A 23,622-nucleotide genomic window follows, 5' to 3' on the forward strand; every position below is an offset into this window, starting at 1 on the left:
TACAGGCTGCATGCCTGCTATCTGGCCTTTTTGACTAACTTTCTTCCAGGCCAAGAGTGGTTCTGAGCAGTGAGCACTCTGTGTCCTGGGAATCCAGCTCTTCTCCTTACCTGAAGTTTCAGAGCTTGTTTCCATATGATGACCCCTTAGGATATCTATTCCCAGTGACTTGACCAGCTGGTTAACGGTGGGAGAATGAAATTTGGACCTTCTTCCTTGAGTAATCCCAGTGAATTTATCACAGACATCCTGTTGGCACTTCTGCCTGTCTCCTCCTAGAGTTGGGGCCAGGACCATGTGTTCCCAGAGAGCCTCGACACGCCCTTGGCCCAGAAAATTTACTTCTTCTGAATTGATGTTTTATGCCCCAAGGAAGGGGGCTGGACATCCCTCATTCACTTCTGATTGGCCCTTACTTCTCTCCTACAGGGCACATGACTGACCTGATTTATGCAGAGAAAGACCTGGTACAGGCTCTGAAGGAGTACATCCTTGTGGAGGAAGCCAAGCTCTCCAAGATTAAGAGGTGTCTAATGTCCTAAGGCCTCATATGCACCTTGAGTCAGCCTTCCTGCCCCTCCCCACAGCCCATGTATGGGTGTCTATAAGAGGAAGCCCTCCAGAGGTGTGGTCTCTCCCACCCGTCTGAATACTTTAGTATCACATGGGTTAAAGAGTCTCTGTCTTTTCCTTTCTGCTTAAGTCCTTTCTACTTTCACCAAGGTTCCCAGCTCTTATTAAGATTAAGAAGCTAGATGTATCTGTGGGAGTTACTGTATTCATGTTTTATTACCTCTTAACAAAAGTTGACGGGTCTCATCAGGGAAATTACCACAGATCAAGACCTGTGTGGGTGGGGATGTTAGTCTTCCTTTTCTTTGGTTCCACAGCTGGGCCAACAAAATGGAAGCCCTGACCAGCAAGTCAGCTGCTGACCCAGAGGGCTACTTGGCTCACCCTGTGAATGCCTATAAGCTGGTGAAGCGGCTGAACACAGACTGGCCTGCTTTGGAAGACCTAGTCCTGCAGGACTCAGCGGCAGGTGAGGGACAGTGAGCAAATGTTATGTAAGAATATAGACCCTGCTGATGATGGCTCTGTCCTTTCTCTTTTAGTGCTGGTAGTTGGCGGTCCTTATTTTAAAACATGTAACTGTAATCAGTTTTTGCCTTTTTGTTTTTGGTAATAACATTTCCTGTAATTATACTTTAGTAATACATGTTTTTATAGAAAAGTTAGGAAAACAAACACAGTCACATGAGAAAATTACAATTCTCAATCCAGTTGCCTAGTAATAAGCACTGTTAAAATTATGAACTTTCTATATATGCATACATTTTTTTAAATTAAAGGAACCATATATATACCAGGGGATGAAAACTCACTTGCTTTGAGGGACAAATGAATTCTAAAGGAGTCAAGTGGTGAGCATAGCCTTCATCTGAATTCTTTCCTATTCATGTCTTTTACAAACAAAACATTTCTGTTGGCGGATTTGTGACATAAGCATATACTTACCTGTCCCTGAATTTCACAGATTGTCTCTTCCAACCCGCTCCAGTATTAGGGGATTGAACCCGGGGCCTCACATGTGCTAGGCAAGTACTGTACCACTAGGCTACATCCCAGTTCCCCTGTTTCTTTTTTTCTTTCTTTTTTCCTTCATGTTTTATTTGAGATGGTCTTGGTGAGTTGCTGAGGCTGGCCTCGAACTTGATATCCTCCTGCCCTCAGCCTCCTCAGTAACTGAGATTACAGTGTGCACTTTGCACCCAGCTTCTATATGCTATTAAAAGTTTTTATGCAACATGATTTTAATAGCTGGATCACAATTTGTCATACTGTTATACTGTAAAACTGGGAAAGTCATGGGAAATGGGCCTATTTCCAAATTATAATTATCAGCAATCTTTCATATACATTTTGGTGTCTAACTCTGATTATTTTTCTAGAGTAAATTCTTAGAAATGGTATTTACAGGTCAGAGTATGACTCCCCCCGCCACCCCCCAGTATGACTTTTTTGAAAAGTTTTTTCTAGGGTAGCATTTACCGTGCTCTGACACTTTCCTGTCAAAATGAAGTGATGGTGGTGGTGAGCCTGGAGGCGGCCTCATGGACTCCCAGCCTCGGGCTCAGGCCTTGTCTCTTTTCTTTGGAGTTGGGAGTGCTGGTTAACTTCAGACTAGCTGTCTCTCCGGCTGAGACATTTCAGCTCACGTGGCCAGACTGGGTCGGGCTTGGCTGGGGGCAGGGTGGCCTCCAGGGAGGGATTGGTGAGCTCAGCCAGGCTGGCCTTGTGCCCAGTGAGCTCACTGCCTCCAGAAGCCCCGCCTGCCTTTCCCAGACCCCGCCTCCTAGGCCTGTAGCTGGGAACGGTCTGTTCAGCCTGCACAGCGGGAGACTGAGCCTGCTCAGAAGATCACTGCTCACTGACCTTGTTCTCCACACCCTTCCCTCTGCATCACATCGGGGAAACCTTAAAATTACCTAGAAGGATACCAAACAGCCCAGAGAGCAACAGGTTGTTTTCATCCTGACATGGAGTTCTTGCCCCTGAACTGAGGGGGGCATGCTGACACTGTCTGTGGCTTTTTCAAGGAGGCGTGTTTTTCTATTTCCTGGATTCTGAACTCTTCAGAGTCCCTGACCATGAAGCCAGAAGGAAGACAGGGTAGCAGCTTCTTGACCTCTGAATCCCCAGGCTTGGCTAGAAATGAGTATTTGAGCCCGTTCTGACAGTGGGTTGCAGTGTGTGCTGCTGCCCTTGGGAAGGGGCCAGGGTAGGAATTCCTTGGGGTTTCCCCTCCCAATTCTTACCTCATAGATGGAACTGAAGGCCTGAATCAGCCTGGGAGTCCTGGGATTTCAGGAGATGCCTCTCTTGCTATATAACTGGGGAAAGTCTCTGTGGGGGCATTTCAGTGGTCAGAGGCTTTTCCTGGCTCCAGGCTGTGGTCTTGGCCACCATGATCAGAGAGCTCAAAGCTTGACTTGTAGATTCCCAACTGTTAACCACTGTACCAGCTATTTCTGTTCAGTTCCAAATGAGCAGCACAGGTGGTAGGAGAGTGAGGAGTAAGAAAGAAGTCCCATGGACTAGAGCAGTCTGGGAGGCCTTCCTGGTGGAAGGGCAAACTCTTCCTCCCACATCCCCTAGTGCTGGCATCTCTCCTTGAGCTCTCACACATGCTGAGCAAGTACATCACCACTGAGCCTACCAGTAGTCTCAGAGGCAAGCGGCACAAACCCACTAGCCAGAGACCTACTAGTGGCTGCCTCTCTGATCCCAGGAGCATTTCTGCCCCTGGATCTAAGGCAACCTCTTGTTCTCCCTCTCATTTGGAAGGTTTTATTGCCAACCTCTCAGTGCAACGGCAATTCTTCCCCACTGATGAGGATGAGTCAGGGGCTGCCAAAGCTTTGATGAGACTTCAGGACACATACAAGCTGGACCCAGACACAATTTCCAGAGGGGATCTTCCAGGTAACTCAGTGCTCTGGGCTTTGCCTGTCCTGCTTGTGTCTCTTTGCTGGCTGGACAAGGCAGAGGCAGTGTACGGTCTCTGCCTCTACTGATGATCCTTGTTTTGGATCCCCATTCGGTGCTTGTCCCCTGTCCCTTGATAGCTGCTTCCCCGCATTCCCTGCCTGCCACTTCCTTCCATGCACTATCCAAGGTCCTCCTTCTCCTCTTGTGTCTCAGAGAACGCTGAGGCTGCTGTCAGGAACCCTGCTGGTCTCTGCCCCAGAGCACCACAGATCCACGGCCAGACCTGCTTCCATCTCCCACCCTCCTATCTCCCCAACAAGGCTGATCTCTAAACTCTGCCCTCTCTCCTATGTCCCCTCAGTTAAGTCTCTGCTCCTTTTCATTCTGTCCTCACCTCTCTGGGGTCTCTCCTTGAGCTCATACAGATGCTCTATTCTTGCTCATTCCCGAACTCCTCCTTCAGGGTACAAGACTGTTTGGTCTCTGCTGTGGTCAGTCTCCTCTCCCTTCTTGGTTGGCTACTGGATAGAGCGATTCACACTCTTTCTCCACTTCTAGTTCCTCTGTACTCCTGACCCCACTGTGCCTTTGTGCCTGCTGTCCGCCAACCCTCTGGGGCTGGTAAAGCCAACAGACATTTCAGGCATGATATTCTTTAACTTTTCAGCAACGTTAGGCACATTGATTGCCTCATTCTGCCTGATGTTTTCCCCTCCTTTGAATTCTGGGATACTGATATTGGCTTCTTCTCTTTTGGCTTCTCTGGTCATTTGTTCTTTCTTTTTAAAACCAGTTCCTTCTCCACTGACTTCCTCAATGTAAGTGTTTGTAAGAAGATAAGCTGGGTTTGGAGAGCTTTTCAAGAACAATAAACCTAGGGATTCCATTGTATCTCATTAGACCTTGGGTGAATCTCACTTGTGGGACACCAGAGAAGATACAAACAGATCCATAGTGTGTGGAATCTTTCTCCTTTTTTAGGTTTTCTGTTACTGGCTAGGTGTGGCCGGGGGCCTTGGGTCTGATGAGGTAACAGGAGGGGATGTGAACTTCTTATTAATGCCTCAGTCAGGTTTTGAACCAAGCTATACCATGAGATCCAAGATAAAATGCAGCTCAGGGCACCTGCAGGGTCTGTTTGCTCTGTAGCTGTGTGATAGGTTGGTGGGAAGAGGGAGCTACACTCTGACATGGACACTCAGTTCACACGCCTGTGAGTGTCCTGAATGGGGAGGTGAGGACAGAAGGGAGTTACTCTCTAGGATTTAGTTCCTACAAGCCTTCCCCAGGTGAATCCAGTAATTTTCATCCTTTGAGGCATTTCCCATCCATGGTTGACTTCTGGATCCATGTTTCCCACCAAGACAACCTCTTGAGCTTCCAACCAGTGTCAGCGAATGCCTGTGGGCTGTCTGTGCTTAGATATTCCATGGACTTCTCAAATTTCATGTGTCCTAAATTGAAATCCTTACCTCCTTTGAGCTGTTTACCCAATTCCTTCACCACTTACCTCAGCAAGAAGCATCTCCTCTTACTTGCAGCCTAAGCCAGAATCCTGAGGCCCATAGAGTCTACTTCCCTAATGTCTTCTGTACTTGTCCCCTCACTACTGCCCCATGACCGGCTAAGATATCAGCTGACTTATTATATATTCACATTTGCACATGATATAACAATATAATTTATCACTATTGTTCCCCAGGATTTCCCTTTTCTCCCTTGTCCTCTTCCTCTTGATCTCCCTTCTATTTTCATGAGACCATCCCCCCCCACCCCCTTTTTTTCCTTTTTCCTCTCTAAGTTCCCTATATGAGAGAAAACATATGGCCCTAGACTCTGGACTCTGAGTTTTGCTTATTTCATTTAACATAAGTTTCTCAAGTTCCATCCATTTTCCTGCAATTGTCCAGCTCACTTTTTAATCCCATCCTCCATGTTGTCTTTAGCACACTAAAACCTGGTCACAGTGCTTAACTTTCAGGGATAAACCCAAACCCCTCCTGTGTGGAGTCTTTGAGGTCCCACTGTCTCCCTGGCCTCCTTGCCCCTTGTGCTCAGCTTCTCCTTTGCTCAGCTCCTTGGTTCCTCCCACTCCCTCTGCAGGAATACCTTTACCCGTGTCAGCTGGGCTGCTACTTGTCTGATTGCCTTTCCACACTCAGCTGTCACTCTGCAGGGCCCACTCTCTTCAAGTTGCCTTTTGGGAGGGATGCTGAGTGCCTGAGAGCCGTTCTTAACATTCTTGGTATCTGTGAGACATGTTGATAATAGCTACCCATCATTAGCATCCTGAGGATCACAGGAGCCATCTTCATATATCATCTCATTGAATTCTTGGCCTATGTCCTTTAAAATCGGTGTCACTATCTCTGTTTAGGTGGATATTATCTCTATGTAGATAGGAGACTGAAACTTAAGCTAGATAGGCTCCTGGGACTACAGAGCTAGCCAAAATCTGTGGTGAGGTATGGAGAGGGGAAAGAGGCCCTAGGGAACCAAACCCTGGCCTATCTACATCTCTGTCTTGTGATTACTCTCCCCAACTTTCTATCCTACAGTGTTGGTTCCTAAGCCACCCAGTTTCTGACATGGGCACTTCCTACTGCAGAAGGAATTTCCTTTTGGGCAGAGGTCCATCTTGGATATCAGGCAGAGGGGGCCCACTCTGAGGCAGTTCTTTCATATCAACCATGTCCATGTGGCTGTTAAAAGGGCTTTGGGGGGACTCCTGTGCTTTCCAGTAAGGGTCACAGCCCTCCTTGTTCTCATGGGATCTGCTTTCTTGTTATTCTTAGAGGAACACATAGATTTTTCCCATCTTGAGTCTGCCCTAAACCTTTCATTTCCCTATAGCCACTGCTCTTGGCTTGAAACTGTCTTCATGGTCACTTTCTAGTGCTCAGCTCACAGCACATGACCTGAAGTCACAAGGCCTGCTGAGTGGTGCTCACCAAGGTCTTTGCTGCCTGATGGCCAAAGCCAGTACTGCAGCCTTGGCTCTCGGCCTCCCTCCGTGTCTGTCACGCTGCTCCCACTCCCTCAGTTTCTCCTACGTCTTAGTCGCTTGTTGATGTTCTGTATCCTCTGTCCTTTCTGAGTGGGTGCTCCCCAGGGCTCTGGCCACTTTCTCCACTCTTCCCTCAGACATTTTTTACACGTGATTTTCCTCATGTGTGCTTTTGCTGCCTCCTACATTTGTTTCTTCAGCTGATTTTTCTGTCCCCCAGATGTCTTCTCCTGTGTGGCCCACAGGATCTTCGTACCTTCCACACTACTTCTTGGTGGGCTTCCTGGGGTCCCCCATAACACAGCTCCTCCCCCTTGGGAGAAGGGGAGTCTAAGGCTGGGAGATTGGCTGTAAACCCCAACCCAGGGCAGAGCCTACCTGTCTGTGCTTACTGTATCAGTGGCATGTTGGGGCTTATGGTCTAAGGCTCTGGTGGGAACCTCCCTCCATAACCCAGTGTTTCTTTTTTTGGAGGCTGACTGTTGGACTCTCCTGCTGTAGGAACCAAGTACCAGGCCATGCTGAGCGTGGATGATTGCTTCGGGATGGGCCGTTCAGCCTACAATGAAGGGGACTATTACCACACGGTGCTGTGGATGGAGCAGGTGCTAAAGCAACTTGATGCTGGGGAAGAGGGGACTGTGGCCAAGGCCCAGGCGCTGGACTACCTGAGCTATGCCGTTTTCCAGTTGGGTGACCTGCACCGTGCTGTGGAGCTCACCCGCCGCCTGCTCTCCCTTGGTAAGGAGATTCAGGGAAGGTGAGATGGAGATGGGGAGCTGGCAGGGGACATACCACTTGACACTTCTTTGGGGATTGAGTCAGTTTGACCTGTCACCTGGCCAGTGACTGATGGCATATTCCAACTGCCAGCTAGCTCCTTACCCATTAGCCCTTGCCCATTGCTGATGGGTGTACCCAGGTCTGGGGTGCCTGTGATACCTGTGGCCCTGCATGCTCCCTTTCTAACTAAGGACCCAGTGCTGTCGTACATTTGACACTCGGCAGGGTGGATCTGCCACTGTGTCAGGAGTAGCTTTCGATGCAGGCTGTCCATCAGTGTCACTGTGGTACCAACTAGTTGGAGGTCTCAGGTCTCACAGTAGGGCTTGCCATGGCACTGGTGCCTTCACAACCCATCTGTGGCACCTCTTACATGGCAACACTGTCATCTGGAGTTTCAGAGACTGGCAAAGCCTTCTTTATGCCACTGCTTTCCGTGGGGCCCTGAGTTGGATGTCAGCTAGCATATGACCTATGTGGGAAAAGATCTTTGTAGATTCTCTCAGGTGAGTCAGTAAGGGCCTTGGACAAGGAGTTGGGGCCCCTGGATTCTTGTTCTATAGAATCTCTACCCAAGGCACTCAATATCTTTGAGCCTCAGTTTCCTTACCTGAGGAGTATCACAGAAATCCTGCCACGCCTGTTTCTTTGGATGCTGTGGCTGTTCTTTTTGCTGGTGTTACAGCTTGCTTCTAGCTGTGGCCAGGGCACAGCATAGTCTCCAGCAGTGCCCGCAGTCTGGGGAATGGCTGTAAATGGAGATATGGCTGTCAAGAGGAGGAGGCAGGATCAGGACTGCTTCTCTGGACTGGGGACCTTGGGACCTGCAGGGAGGCCTGGAGAGGCAGTCTCCTCCGTGGCTGGCTAGGGTTCCCCTCCTTTGATGGTGCTGCTCTCTCAGCTCTGACCAGGTTGGGGAGTCCTCTGTTGACTCTTTGGCTCTCACCCACACACCTGGATAGGTGCTGTGGAAGGCAAAACCTGCAAGGGGGCTGCTGGGAGAGAAACCGCTTACTGAATAATTTATCTAAAAAACCTAACAGACGTTTGTGGTTTCCTCTTCCTTCTCGTTCTTTGCTTTTTCTAGACCCAAGTCATGAGCGAGCCGGAGGGAATCTGCGGTACTTTGAGCGGTTGTTGGAGGAAGAAAGGGTAAAACAGTCGCTAAATCAGACAGAAGCGGTGCTAGAAACCCAGGGAGGCCTCTACGAGAGGCCAGTGGACTACCTGCCTGAGAGGGACGTGTATGAGAGCCTCTGTCGTGGGGAGGGTGTCAAACTGGTGAGTTGTGGGAGAGGGCACAGTGCCCAGACTATAGACCTGCCTGTCCGAGGTGGGCAGGCAGGCCTAGGAGGATGTTCCACTATGTGTAGATACTTTTTTTTAGCATCTCCCCCAGTTCTTGGTAGCGTCTGCTGAGGCTGATGTGTGGGTGTTCTCTGAGGTGTAGGGCTGGAGAATTTCCCTGATGCCCCAAGTAGAATTTCCATACCCTCAGTTATTACTGTACTCCTCTCCGTACCCCAGTGTGCCCAGCCTTTGCTCATCTCACTGTTATGAAGAAAACATGGGTAAGGATGTGCTTCAGGTCCCAAGGGAGGCCCCAGTGTAGTGGAGAGTAAGTCTCTGTGGTAAAGACATAGCAATTGCTGGAGCTTGGTATCGGTACCACTGGTTTGGGGAGCCCTGGGCTTCCAGTGCTTCCTCACAGAGGTTCAGGTGTGAGGCAGGCTCTTGCCTTTTCCATGCCCGTCCACTTGGCTCCCACTGACTCCTCCCCTGGAAAGGCTTCTCCCTGCCCACCCTCCAGACCTATTTGAATCTCTGAGAAAGGGTCAGGAATTACCTTCTGCCACAGGACTCGTGGGCATGAGGTGATCTTGAGAGAGACGAAAAGCTGCATGGTTTGTGGTTTGTCACTTCATGCCAGTCACCCTGAGAGGTGTTTCATTTCTTCTGTGGCAGGGAGGCAGGGAGCAGCAGCTGGTCATGGGTGTGAGACAGCGTCTGCAGACAGCTGAGCTGGGACTGAGGTTAAGGGATCTCTCAGCTCAAGGTCTGTTATTTTGTGCTCCCCAGACACCCCGGAGGCAGAAGAGGCTTTTCTGTAGGTACCACCATGGCAACAGGGTACCACAGCTGCTCATCGCCCCCTTCAAAGAGGAGGACGAGTGGGATAGCCCGCACATCGTCAGGTACTACGATGTCATGTCTGACGAGGAAATCGAGAGGATCAAGGAGATTGCAAAACCCAAAGTAGGTGTCTCTCTATTGGTCCTCGTAGGGGTGCTAAAGGGGACAGCTTCTCTTTCATCTCTAACATCATGGGGCAGTTTGTTTACCTAGTCAAGACCTTATCACTATCTAGCATGAGTCCACTGTGGGGTTACTGAGATGCTGCAGACTCAGCCTGACCTGTGGGTTCATGGACTAGTGGGAAAGAAAGATGAGGGAATCAATGTGGACCACCAAGCACTACAGTAGGAGGTCATTCTGGGAGCAGGGCAGGCTCATAGAGAGAGGCCCTGGTTGGGGGACTGACGTGGAGGTCAGTTTTTTTTAGAAAATATTCCATAAGGCACTGGGAAGGTGGGTCCTTTGGCACTCCTGACTGGGACTGCAAAGAGGTAATTGACTTGGAGGAGATTGTTCATCTGTACAATATTGGGTTTTCTTATCCCGGGGCATTCCAGGGGCATGCTGGGTCTTTCCATTTATTCATATCTTTTATATTTTTTGATAAGTTTATTCATAGATGGCTTTTTTGTTCCTGTAACTTTGCTTCTTCTATATTTTAGCTGGTTACGTTATTATGTATTAAACTTGATTTAAAAAATGTATCTTATAATACTAGCTAATTGTTACTGAGTTCTTAAGGTGACAGGATCTGTTCCTAAATGCTTAACATATATTAACTATTATGTGTATTTAGTAAACTGTGACTCTGGCTTTATTTCACCCTTGAAGAAGTTAACCTGTGAGGTCATGGGTGGTGGTTGAACTCACTTATTCCCTTTTTGATTTTTAACTGATTTTCTCGGGTACATGTCATATCACCTGCAAATAAGAAAAATTTTGCTATCTCCTTCCTAATACTTATATTTTCTTTGCTTTTGTGTCTAATTGAATTGCCTAGAACTTCTGAAGCATTATTACAATAGTCATCCTACTTCTTTCTGAATTTCTTGGAAATTCCTCTGGTGTTTTGCAGCTAAGTGTGCAGTAGGCTGTTGGTTTTTTAAATTATGTGTGTGTGTGACATGATAAAATTATTATTCTATTTCTAGTTCATAAAAGTTTGCTTCCATTTATAATCATCCACCACAGATTGGAAGGGAGGATTTACCTGAATTTTCTTTTTCTCTGCTCCTAGTAGAATTGTAGTAGCCAAGGTGGCCAGGAAGCCCAGTGCTCCTGGAGAGAGTCCTCTCCTGGTCCCTGGAAATCATTTGAAACAACTTTGGTTCAAGGTCCTAGGACATCTAGGGGTTAGGGTCACTTGGTATCATTGATGGGGCTAAGGGCTGATCTAGGTAGTATGTGTAGAGGATGGCTACTAGGACCCCTCTTCCCACCCTTTGGGAAGCTCCAAAGTTCTCCAGGGAAAAAAAAACTACTTTTCTAGGTTCCAGGTGAGAGAGGCACTGGATTCCTTTCGTGTCCCTCTGTCCCAGACACTGAGAACTTTTCCGTGTATCTCTCTCTCTCTCTCTCTCTCTCTCTCTCTCTCTCTCACACACACACACACACACACACACACACACACACACACACACACACACGGCAGGGCTGGGGGAGGGAGCAATGGGAAAATTTGCCTTTGAACAGGAGCCATGTGAAGTGCCAAATGTGTTGGCCATCATGAGCTGACCTCTCCTTTCCGGAGGCTACGAGGGACAGATGCTATTCTGGCTTTGAAGTTGGGCCAGTGAGCTTAACTTGTCCTGTCGGGAATGCCTGGCAGCTGCCTGTGGATACCCAGACTGCTTTCAAAATAGCCCTGTCTGTCCCCAGGGGCACAGCACAGTTGCCCGGAGTCTCTTTGTGGGCAACAGGCCAATGGTGAGGCTCAGATGTTGGGATGGAGTCTAGCTGTGGTTGCATCTGTCATCAGGGAAGGACTGGCATCACTGAGTTCAGGAAAGACCCTCAGATAGGAGCTCAGGGAAGCCATCCATCCTGGTATGCTGGCCACCTAATTAGAACACGTAGCAACATGGTGTCTGGGGGGTTGATTTCACCCCCTGACAGACTTTTGCTCTGTCCACTCTTTTCCATCCCTTCTGCTCTGGCCTCCTCATTAGCCAGCTCCTTCCCACTCCAGCCCTCCTTGCTCAGCTCCCCACAGGGTGTTCCCAGGGCTGCTCCCCTGCATAAAGCCTGCCCTGTCTCTCGTGGGCCATAAGATTGCATCAGACCCAGTGCCTACTCTCCACTCAGTCTCATCTCTCTCCTTCACATAACCTCTGATCCACAGTCAGCACCATATGTTTTTTCATCCCTGGGCCTCTCTATCACTGCCCTTTCGCTGTTCCTGGAGTGCTCCCCTCCTTGGCTAATTCTTACTTACCCTTCCAATCTCACCTCGGTGGTTCCTTTCTCCAGGAAGCCATTCTTGATTCTGAAACATGAAGTTCACCCGTGCATGCTGCAATTACTTGACTGGTTTTCTGCTTTCCTCTCCCCCACTCAATTTGAATGAAATGAGGGTGAGATCCATGTTTCTCAATCAGCTAGCACATAGTAGGCACTTTTCACATATTTACTTCAAGGGAAAGTGCTTTGGAGTGAGGTAACTGGGCCTATGGCCCCACCCATGTGAGCCTATTAGGACAGTCCACAGCTGAAGCACATGGACACTTGCCCTGGAGGCCGGCTCTGAGTAGTAGTTCCTCCTGGCAGTAGCATTAAGCCTCTTAATGGGAACTGGGGAGATGAAGTAGGTGAGGGGTGTGTGTGTGTGTGTAGGTTGGGGTGGGTGGCTTCAGGTAGTCATTTATTTATTTCAACTTAATAATCCCTTTCCCGGTTTTATCATCTGATTTTTTGAGACTCCCGAGGGAGTGAAAACTGTGCGTCTGTCTCTCCTCTTGCAGCGTGGGAGCCCAGTGTGAGGGGGTGCATCAGGAGTGTGTTTGCATGGGTTTCTTGGCACAGGAGGCCACTGAGGTTCAGAAGCATATAGAACTTGACCAAGTCAAGAGGGGCACACAAGGGGAGGCTCAGGGATCATGGCACAGTCCCAATGTGGTGGGAGCAGCTAAGCTCAGCTGTGCTTATTCAGGATGATCTATGGGTCTGGCAAAGAGGGAGGCTGTCTAGGCAGACACAGAGGTAGACAAAGCGAAATCCATAGGTATAATTCTGCAGGTAGCACAGACCTGGGAGGAGGAGGAATGAGTAGTGACCAAGCAGGGGAGTGGCCAGGGTCTGATAGCAGAGAGGGAAGTTGGTGGCCTCAGATTCCTGTTCTGGCCTGGCCTACAGGGTCATGGGGTCTTGGCTAGAATCACTGCCTACAAAGTTGTTTCTCCCACCAATGGGGATGGCTGATTTAGTTCCAGTGCTCTCTGAGAAAAACACAAGGCCAAAAAGGGTAAGTCTGCCCTGTCTTCCTGACCTCCAGCTTGCACGAGCCACAGTTCGTGATCCCAAGACCGGTGTCCTCACTGTTGCCAGCTACAGGGTTTCCAAAAGGTAAGCAATGGTGGTGGTACGTGTGGGGGTGCTGTTCAAGCCCCAACTCACAGGCTTCCCAGTACCTACCCAATGGAGGGGGGCTTGGCATCTCCACACCCTCTTATAGCACTCACCCTCTTCTGCCTATTAGTGCTGGTGTTGATGCTGGGAGAGAGCACAGGACCTCATCTAAGTCTGACTTCCCCATTTTCTTTTACCTGTTCTCTTCTTTTGTCCCAGCTCATGGCTAGAAGAAGATGATGACCCTGTTGTAGCTCGAGTAAATCGTCGGATGCAGCACATCACAGGGTTAACAGTAAAGACTGCAGAATTATTACAGGTACAAGCTGGTCCTTGAGACCATAGAAGTTGGGAAGGGGGGATATCTGGCTAGATGGTCTTTCCAGGTACACACACTGGGTCTAGGAAGGCTTGCTTACTAAACAGTATAACTGCACTATGCCGTGAACGTGGAGTGCTCTTGTGCTGGGGAAACCAGAATTCATAATATCTATTGTATTCAGCAGTTAACATGATATGGACAAATATTAGCTGAGCATCTATTGTGTGCTCAGGTACCATGCTGGAGTGAGGGATCAGTAGTAGTCATAGCAGCCTTAATCATAGCTTCTTCACTACCTAAGTTCAAATCCTAGAGTTATCTTCCAAAGTTATGATTCTGTGTCCTAGTCATTTGCACTTGGAGATAAGATAAAGTGTTCTGTGATATGTTGCTAGGAAAAATGAGAGGCCTGAACTAGTTTGCTGGTGAAGGAGGAATGTTCTTGTCCAAGTGCTCTCATTGAGATTCTGGCTTCTTGCCTTCATTTCCAAGGTGATCAGGAAGATACATGGTGGCAGCATGCTCAGAGGTTCTGGGTGGAGCTCCTTCACAGTGTGTTCTTGTGGGCACCAAGTTCAAGTCAATACTGGCTTTCTGTCTTCTGAACATCAGAACTCTTGGGTTGTTTTATAAAATTATGACCTGAGAAACTATCATAGAAGTTTCACTGGCCTCTTTCTAGAGTCCCTGGATCTCTGTTTGACTAGAGTGTCTGTGCATTTAAGGCTAGCATTCTTCATCTTTCAGCCTGGCATGTGGGTCTGACCAGCTATAGATTTCATTAGAATATTAGTTGGAGGTCATTTGGGAAGGATTCTCTCAACCTTGACTTGGACATATCCAAGCAAAATAGCATTCACATTTCCCCCCCTCTTTTGGAAGCTGTATCTGCAATCAGTAAACTGGTTTCAAAGGTCATCATAATGGATTTGTGTGAAATCCAACAGAGTTTTCAAAAACACAAGATTATAAACAGTGTATTTGTAAAACAGTCTTGTGAAAATTTTTTCATAATTTTTCAGTTCAACTCAACTTAGTGTTGTATGGGTTTAAAATAAGTTCTGCAGACCAGCAACACAACAGGGGACTTCTGCCACATTGCCTACTTTGCCTCCTATGCACTAGAGAACCACCATTTCAAGAAGATAGGAGCTCTTCACACACTACATGTGTCACTGTTGACATTATCTTGACTTAAGTCTTCTTGGAGCAGGTTTTTGTTGTTGTTTTAAGATTTCTGCCACTACTTCTTTCACATCAGAGCCAGTGTTCAGCGCTCTCCTGGTCCTGAAGGACAGCAGTCTGCTTGATTGGCTGATTCTGTACCAGGGACCACAGGGCTGAGTGGACAGGACCTGTGCCTCTATTGCTGTCCTGGCTGGCTTCCCGTCTGCACTCTCTGTACCTCTGTCTCACCTTCAACCGTGGAAGACAGCAGCCTCTCGCAATGGACTGCCTTCTCTGCTCCAACCTTGGCTTCATCTGTCTGGCCTCTCTTGTGTTTTAACTTAATCAAATGGTGTTTGAATATCTCAATTCTCAGTGGAGGGCCCCTTAGAGTCAGGGCTCTTCTGGAAGATCAAGCCCACAGTTCCCAAGTGACTGAGATACTGATTTTGTTTGCATTCTTCCTCTGGGAACTATTATGGCATTTTATTTGACAGCCAGTGGTGTTGTGAAAGCTTTGATCTTACCTGGTCTGGGGAACAGGAACCTTGATTTCAGCACCTGTTCCTGAGTACCCACTCTACAGGTACTGCTTGTGATATGATAAATACCTAGGCACCAGCAACAGCCTATGCAACAGGGCCCCTTTGGAAATGCTACAGTCTTTTGGAAAAGAGCTGGCCCTTCTGCTACCTGTCAACACTCTTAGCTTTAGTTGATGTGTTTGCTCTAGACCTTTTGGGAGCAAAAGGGCAATTAAGGCATTCTTATGAATGGGATGAGGACCTGTCTGATGGAGGAGGAGATGCTACACCTTCAGGATTCTCCAAGATTCAAGACTACTGGCTTGATGATGTCTTAGCCTACTAGGTGGTTCCTAATTTTATTTTTTCCTTCACTCTGGTCAGCATCATAAATACCCGTGTCTTTCAAATGGCTGACTCTACCTTATGGCAACAAGGAATCTAAAATGTTCATATGCATACCTTCTCATAGGGATCAGTTTTGATATATAATTTCTTGTTATTAAAGGAATGAATCTGGGGACTTGAGTGTGCAGGGATGGTGAATTTGATTGCTGCAAACCCAGAAACTCCCACGACTTCTGTATTTGTTTGAGGACCATATTAAAGAGTGAAGGGACAGTGGTTTTAGCACTGATCAAATATAATTGTCCATACTGTTAAATGGTGAGCCAGCTATTGCAGTGCAACTTCTTTCATTGTCTGGGATCTCAAAGTTTAGTCACTTCATCCAAGGAGCAGATGAGTTAGAAAGTTCAGTCATGCTCTGCGGCCGCCACAACAAGCAGGGATGGAAATCTCTGGAGTTCATTGGCATGCCAGCCACAGCATGTCTAGAATTTTCTTTAAGGTCTTGTCTAGAATGGGTACCAAGAAAGGATAAATTTGTGAAAATATGTAAAAGCATTTCCTCATAGACTCTCTCTAGCACTTCTCTCCCTAAAATAAATAAATGTGCCTCCAGCCCCAAGTACCTGCTGCACAGGCCTCCTTATGTTCTTGACAGAATCTCAGGTAATCCTGGTGCAGAAGTCTTGAAGGCTGAAGCAGTGGAATGACAGCGTATTTTCATTCTGCCATGGTTATTTACATCAAAATTTTTAATTTTTGTAGACATGGAAAGATACACTGCCCAGATTTTGCATTTCATCATATTTAGCAAACATCATTTGTGCTCCAACTGGAGGATTTTCTTTCTTGTAATGTCCATCCTCCCTTTTCCTCCCATATCTGAAGATCTCCACTATTGCCAGTTTTGCAGCATTTCTCTCCTGACTGTTAGAATGGCCAAAAAAGATACACAAAAGATACTGACTTTGTGAGAACTAGTGGCTGAGCCCTAAAGGTTTTTAGGGTTTCAGTAAAAAACAGTGACCAGCTAGCTATTCCTAGATAGATTTGTGGTGCCACTTGATTTATCAAGGGGATCATGTCAAATTATGCATTTTCTTTTAAACCTTGTCTCTTATTTTAACTACTGAAGCGAAAGTAACTTTGTGATCTTGGATGTTAAATTGTGTCTACATACTATTCACAAAGGCATTGCAATTTCTAATCCAATTAGTGACACCCCGTAGTTGCAGAGGCTGCTGTGGTTCAGGTGCAGGCTTATTCTGGGAGTGCTGAGGTTTTATATACCAATTCTTGGCCACCTGGTAACTGGTCACCATGCCCTGCTGCTTCACTTGGGTGCAGAAGTGCTCAGTGCAGTGCCCCACTTGGCCTGACCAAGAACTGTTGCTTAGAAAAGGAGGCAGGAGCAATACCAGACTCAGAGTAGCTCCAAAACTAGTGTTAAAAAAAGAAAAATCTCAAGTCAGGTATAGTGACATGTGCTTGTAGTTCCAGCTACTCAGGAGTCTAAGGCGGAAGGATGGCATGAGCCTAAGAGTTTGAGGTCAGCTTGGGTAATACAGTAAGACTCTGTCTCAAAAAACCTCCACTTTGAGTTTGGTGTTGGCTTTTTTCTTGGATCACCTTCTCATTTCCTCCCAAACAAACTGGGTCCAGACCAGTGCCTGCCTCAAGAAGGGCTCCCTCTTGAGCCATCTGAGTATTCTTGAAGGGCTGGTGCTTCTCCACAGTGGCAGCCTGCAGGTCAGCCATCTTCTTCTTCTCAGGAAACCATTTATCCTCTTGGACACAGCTATGGACATATTTGCAACACTCGTTCTGCCTGTGCCAGCGAGACATGCTTGTCTTCTACCTGAGAGGGGATGCTCTTAGGGCATATGATTGTTTGGAGGCCTGGGGATGTGGTATCTCTGATAAGAGCCTGTTTATGCTGCTCACAAAATCCATGCTGTTAAAATTTCTCACCAGGTTGCAAATTATGGAATGGGAGGACAGTACGAGCCGCACTTTGACTTCTCTAGGGTAAGACTGGTGGTCTCAGAGGGCCCCACTCTAATTGATTTGAGGAGGCTGGAGCTTCTAGCAGCATTTCAGCCTCCATATCACCCCCCCTCTCTCCCCCTTTCTGCCTCACCAGGGGAGACTCTTTGTTACTGGTGAAGCCCAGTCTGGAGCCACAGGGTCTGTGGAGTCCAGTGGAGCCTGCCCTAACTCTGTTACTCTTTGCTTTGATTCTAGAGCAAAGGACCTCAGTAGGTCTCTGTGAAAATTATTCCTTGTCCTGGTCAAAATTTCCTATGTTGGATTGTCCTTTGTTCCAGGATGTTTTGGGGAACACACACTTAATACCTTCCCCTGTCCCTTTGGCCCCAATCATTTGGGTGGCGGGTAAGTTGATTGCAAACTTGGGTGAAAGTTGTTGTCTGTTGCAGCGACCTTTTGACAGCGGCCTCAAAACGGAGGGGAATAGGTTAGCGACGTTTCTTAACTATGTAAGTACTGGGTCCAGGCCCACTTGTCCACTCTCACTTAATTTTATAGAACCATGAACAAGATGTTTTCAAGCATTTAGGGACTGGGAACCGTGTGGCCACATTCTTAAACTACGTGAGTATGATGTGCAGCTTATGGGCCCTAAGGGGACCGTGGGTCCAGAAAGCTCTCTTACATCCCACTCTCCTCAAAGCTGATGCCACCCACTGTTGGCTAATGGTCCTTTTGTCCCTCAGTGCCCTTCTTGGCTGGAATAGAGAAAGTTGGTCTCTGTTCTCATCGTGTAGCCCCTATGACTTTATCCCTGGCTCCTATCCCCCTCCATTTTTTTATTGTGATAATATACACAGAACATAAAAGTTATCATCTTAATCATCTCTAAAAGTGTACTTCAGTGGTATTAAATTCATAACGTTGTGTAACCATTACCACTCTCCATCGCCAGAACTCCTCTCCTCTTGTAAAACTGAAACACTGTTCCTGTTGAACAGTAATTCCCGGGTCCCCTCCCACAGCCTTGTCAACCTCTATTCTGGTTTTGATGACTCACATAACCTCGAGTAAATGAACTCATAGAATAGAGAGAGAGAGAGAGTGTGTGTGTGTGTGTGTGTGTGTGTGTGTGTGTGTGTGTGTGTGTGTGTGTGTTGGGCTTATTTCACTGAGCACAATCTCCTCAAGATGCATGTGTGTGGTAGCATATTCTGCCTCCCATTTGATGGGCCCACTGCCACTCTGGACTTTCAGGATAAGTGCTTTGGAGGGATCCTCCCTTGGCAGCAGAGTGAGGATGTGGTCACAAGGTGCTCTTAGCTAAAAGCAGCCTTTGTTTCCCTACAGGCTGGGGGGCCCTCTCCCCACCTTGCTGCAAGAGCCTGCCCTAAAGAGGCATAGAGGCTGTCAAGGAACTTAAGGGACAGTTTATTTTTTCCTTCTAAGTTTGAACTGTGTGGTTATTGCATGCTGGGGGCTATGCTGTGGATAAGCTGGTGAGCAAGGACATGTGGATAAGCTGGTGGAGAAAGAGTCACTTGTGGTGCTTGAGGTCTAACATGGGAGACTTAAACATAAGAGAAATGGTTATTTAGTTACTATGGGAACAAGTGCTGTGTAGAAGCGGCCCAGGCTTGGGGTTCAGAGAGAGCCTCCCTCACGAAGTAACAGGTTGGCTGAGACTTAAAGATTGAATGGAAATTAACTGGTGGAACGTGTTTCTGGCAGAGAAGAGAATGTGTGTAAGCCCAGAAGAGCAAGGGGGCTTGAGATGTTGGAAAAAAGAAGAGGGCCAGTGTGTCTGGAAGGAGAGGCTAATGAGACGGGCAGGCCTTGGGGTTTCCCTGAGTTTGATCCCCAGGACTGGGGGAGTCGGGGGGGGGTTTCATCTTATTAATTTAGCATGTGTCCATTGAGTGCTCCTCAGTCGGTCTGGTTTGTGTCCTGTGGAAATATATTTTAGTTCCAATTTTTATTAGGTAAAAAAGTCAGAGCCAGATGAGGAAGGAGTGGTGCTTTGGCAGGAGTCGAGGCACCCTCTGTGGGTGTGAAGGCAGTCTTGCTGCTCTGGATCTTGTGTGCAGTTTGTTTGGAGGCTCACTGTTGGGGAAAGCAGGGCCTCTAGAGTCTCAGTGTCCCCCTTCCCCCTAGAGGGCAGCTTTTGTGGGACAGCAAGGATTAGACTAGAGCAACAAGCTAGGAGCCAGAGAAACAGTCCATACAGGTCCTCACCCGCTAGTGGAAGCCGCGGGCAGTTTGCTGGGCCCAAGATGGGTGGGGATTCAAGGAGGAATGTTCTGATTATAGACTCAAATTGCTCCCATTCAGGGCTTGCCTGGATGTTGGTCTCCTGCTTTTGAACATTGTGGCGTGGAGGCCATGCTGGTGAACCACAGGGAGTAAATAGATGGAGAAAGAGTCTTGTTTGAAGGGCTGGCCATGAGCAGAGCCTCCCAGTAGTGCCGCTCATGCTCACAGGAGGGCGATCTCTGTACTTTGTCATGATTCTTGTGACTCACTTGCTCTGAGATGCTTGGGTAGAGGCCAAACTCTATGCCTTGTGTTCCCAGATGAGTGATGTAGAAGCTGGTGGTGCCACTGTCTTCCCTGATCTGGGGGCTGCAATTTGGCCTAAGAAGGTAAGTTCTGATTCTTGTGGGTCAGAGGTTTTAGACCTGACTGTGTCCTCCAGTCCCATTGCCAGGCCTACTTGACCATCACTGTGATGTGCCTTAGCCCCTTCCTCCTTGTACTTTGGACCTTTGGTCCCAGCTTCTAACTGGGGAGAAGGAATAGGGAGGGAAGTCAGATGGGTTTGTAAACATCCACCCACCATGAAAGGTAGGCATTTTTGGAGTCCCAGAACCCCATTCCTCTGTACACAGGAGAATTGAAGGTGTTTTTGCTCAGGACAGGGGTTCTAGGGTGCTCGGGGTCAGGTCTCTGAGCCCAGTCTCTAAGGATATGTTCTGATAGGACATCTCTTTCCAGGGCACAGCTGTATTTTGGTACAACCTTTTGAGGAGCGGAGAAGGTGACTACCGAACGAGGCATGCAGCCTGCCCCGTGCTCGTGGGCTGCAAGTGGGGTGAGTGGCTTGAGGGTGCTCTTGGTTGTGGTGTTCTCAGCCAGAGCTTTGATGGTGGGCCTTAGGCTCAACTGGGACACAACTGCTGAGACATAGCCAAGACTGTCTCCCTTCTGAGGGGTTTGTTTTGCTAAGCGGTAGTACCATTCAGTCCTGTAGCAGTCCACTTGGTTAAGTACTGAGATAGCTGGTTGAGAACACTCTCAGATGCCCAGAGAGCTACAAGCACTATAAGTCCAAGGCAGCTCTCCAGAAGAACAGGCTCTGACCAGGGCTCTGAGGGAGCAGAGGAGAGAGCTGGAAACAGAGAAGAGAAAACCCTTCCTCCTATCAGGCAGGTGAGGCACAGGCTTCATCCAGCATCATAGGTATGGGGGCTGCTGTCCTTGTCACTTGAGGAAAAGGAGACAAGAGACAAGGCTAGAGGCTGGGACCAAACTCTAGACACTGAATTTGACCCTTATTCTGGAAACAGCTGTCCAAAGGTGGTCACATGAGTTTGGGGGAGTAAATAGTTGGGGGGTAAATAGTAATAGCTTAAAAAAAAAGTAAGAAAAAGAAAATGAGGTAGTTGCTGACTTCAGGAGGAAAAAGTTGTACAAGAAAGAAACTTTAACTGTAATCTACTAAATGTCTCAAATGTAGCATTAAAGTGACATACATAATGATGTAAACACTGTATATTTTTAATTAAAATTCATGATTTAACTATATATGCTATTTTTCACTATAAGCCTTATAGATAGTTTGTTCAAAAAAGTACATGTGCTTGCTTTCTTTTAAGTTAAATTTTATTTAAAAATCTCTATGATGGGCTGGATCTGTAGCTCAGGGGCAGAGCAGAGTGCTTGCCTTGCACATGTGAGGTACTGGGTTCGATCCTCAGCACCACATAAAAATAAACAAATAAAGGCATGCTGTCTACTTACAACTACAAATTAAAAAAAAAAACAACTCTATGACTTCAGTGGTCCACTAAAATAATTTTTTCTTTGTCTTGAGAGAGCTTATGTTTGAGGAACAGAATTGTGGTTTGTGTGCATTTGAGGCAGCATTAGGTGACAATGCTGTTCTAGCTCTGCTGCTCTGGTGCCACAGCACACAGACATCCACAGGGCATGAAGCATCTGATAGCCAGGTCCTCTGCAGTGTGGACAGGCTTCCTCCTCCCCAACCTCTCAGCCTCTACCTTCTAGTTTCTAGTAACATCAGGCTGTTTGAGGTCTTTGACGCAAGACAGAGTGATCCCTGCCTTCATGACTTTCTCCTCCTGCTCCCACTTTCTGCACCCAACCTTGGTGTTACGTTTAGCTTCATATTCCAGCCCTGAGGTCTCCTATTCCCTAATTGGTCACATGCTCTTTGACTCTGTTCCCATGACAACCTCCACACAGGTATCATGTCACTGGCAGAATTTTGTACAGTTACCTGTTTATTCATGTATCTTCCTTAATAGCCCATGAACAACTTGAGGCCTGAGACCACATCTTACTCAAGTCTGTTTCTCAGAGCACAGTGCAGGGGTCAGATATTAATTTTGGCTACTGAACTGACCAATGGGATTGTAACATACTTGCTTTCTGTTCACAGTCTCCAATAAGTGGTTCCATGAACGAGGACAGGAGTTCTTGAGGCCTTGTGGAACAACAGAAGTTGACTGACGTCCTTCTCTGCCCCTCTCCTTCTGGCCCCACAGCCCAAGTCATCTTCCAGCTCAGCATGACAGATCCCTTTGTATGTTCCAACTCCTATCAGGCGGGTCTTTGGAAGAGTCAATGTTTGTTTGGCGTGGAGAGAGTGTACTGGGCTGGGTCCTGCGTGACCTCAGTCCCAGCCTCTGCATTCAGCCTGTGCCCTCTCTGGCCCCAAAGATAGCATTGGAACAGCTGCAGCAGAGCCAGGCTGTCTAGCACCTAGCAAGGTGCCTTTGTACCTCAGATGTTTTAGATGTGAGATGTTTCATTGAACCAAAGTTCTGATACCTTGTTTACATGTTTATTTTTATGGTATTTTTATCAGTTGTGATTTTAACCAAAAAAATAAAATATCCCTGCCGGAAGCCTTAAAGAGCCTTATTTGGAATATTCTTTTAAGACCTGGGAGCTTTTACCATATTCCCCATTTTGTATGTGTTGCCTTGGTGCAGGCCGAGTCTGGGTGATGAATGTTTCAGCAGCAAAACCCTAGCTTTGGGTTCTGTTTCAGTGAATTCTTTTGTCGCTGTGACCAAATGACCTGACAAGAACAATTTTAGAGGATAAAGAGCATTTATTTGGTATTCACAGTGCCTGAATCCATTGCTCTTGGCCTAAGGGGAGGTAGAATATTATGGTGGAAGGATGTGGAGGAGGAAAGCAGATCAGGACATGACAATCAGGAAGCAGAGAGCACTCTATGCACCAGGAACAAAATATAAACCCCAAAGGTACGCCCCTAATAACCTATCTCCTCCAGCCACATCCTACCTGCCTACAGTTACTGCCCGGTTAGTCCACTTTAGGGAAGTAATGCACTATTTAGGTTAAGGCTCTCATAACCCAATCATTTCACCTCCAAACCTTCTTGCATTGTCTCCCACATGAGCTTTTAGAGGACACTTCATATCTGAACCATAACAGGTTCTAGACTGGGTTTAAACACTTGTGATAACTTAAATGTCCTTTTCTGGCAAGTCAAGGTAAATGGTTTCTCCTTGTCTTACAGATAATGGAGAGAACATGTATGTTCAGGATTGTGATGCTGTCTTTATTTGAAATTTATTATTTTTAAATTTTGAAAAATTTAAGATGTACACAGAGAATTGTTCATGGTGTAGGGATGTATCCTTTAGAATGTGAAGGGGAGCAGAGCACTTGTGTCACCAACCCCCAGCTGGAGACAGGAACTTTTCTATCAGTACCTTTGGTAGCCCCTCCCAGATCCCATCTCTTTTTCTGCATCTGGCACCTTGGTGGTAACATCCTCTAGAGACTTATGGTAGTTAACTGTTCCTTGCTTATCTTTGTAGTTTTACTGCCTTTGCCTAAATCTCTGAATATGTAGCTATTTAATTTTCACTGATTTTGAGATTTTTATTAGTGGAATCAGACTATATACTTTGGAGTGTTTGGCTTCTTTTATTTGACATTGTTTTAAGATTCATCTGTATTGTGAGGTAATTTAATTTTCATAGTTCATTCAGTTTTGTTGTATATTGTAA

At 47.1% G+C, this 23,622-nt stretch overlaps 1 protein-coding gene across 5 annotated transcripts in view; it reads left to right on the forward strand.

Moving 5' to 3' along the window:
• P4ha2 (prolyl 4-hydroxylase subunit alpha 2) overlaps positions 1-22,578 on the forward strand; it is a 32,223-nt gene extending 9,645 nt beyond the window's left edge. For 3 of the 5 annotated variants that reach the window (XM_026400145.2, XM_026400144.2, XM_026400146.2), the window contains 13 exons: positions 430-526; positions 891-1,042; positions 3,349-3,486; positions 7,001-7,240; positions 8,370-8,563; positions 9,362-9,538; positions 12,909-12,979; positions 13,202-13,301; positions 17,318-17,371; positions 17,891-17,956; positions 19,906-19,974; positions 20,327-20,423; positions 22,014-22,578. In XM_026400145.2, coding sequence (XP_026255930.2) covers positions 430-526; positions 891-1,042; positions 3,349-3,486; positions 7,001-7,240; positions 8,370-8,563; positions 9,362-9,538; positions 12,909-12,979; positions 13,202-13,301; positions 17,318-17,371; positions 17,891-17,956; positions 19,906-19,974; positions 20,327-20,423; positions 22,014-22,084 — 1,526 coding nt within the window. In that variant the 3' untranslated portion in view covers positions 22,085-22,578. Of the gene's footprint in view, positions 1-429; positions 527-890; positions 1,043-3,348; positions 3,487-7,000; positions 7,241-8,369; positions 8,564-9,361; positions 9,539-12,908; positions 12,980-13,201; positions 13,302-17,317; positions 17,372-17,781; positions 17,842-17,890; positions 17,957-19,905; positions 19,975-20,326; positions 20,424-22,013 lie in introns of all 5 variants that reach the window. The other 2 variants (XM_026400148.2, XM_026400147.2) reach the window with 2 other exon arrangements.
• Positions 22,579-23,622: the final 1,044 nt, after the last annotated feature.

The sequence above is a fragment of the Urocitellus parryii genome, chromosome 1 (genome assembly GCF_045843805.1).
Source record: "Urocitellus parryii isolate mUroPar1 chromosome 1, mUroPar1.hap1, whole genome shotgun sequence".
Taxonomy (NCBI): domain Eukaryota; kingdom Metazoa; phylum Chordata; class Mammalia; order Rodentia; family Sciuridae; genus Urocitellus; species Urocitellus parryii.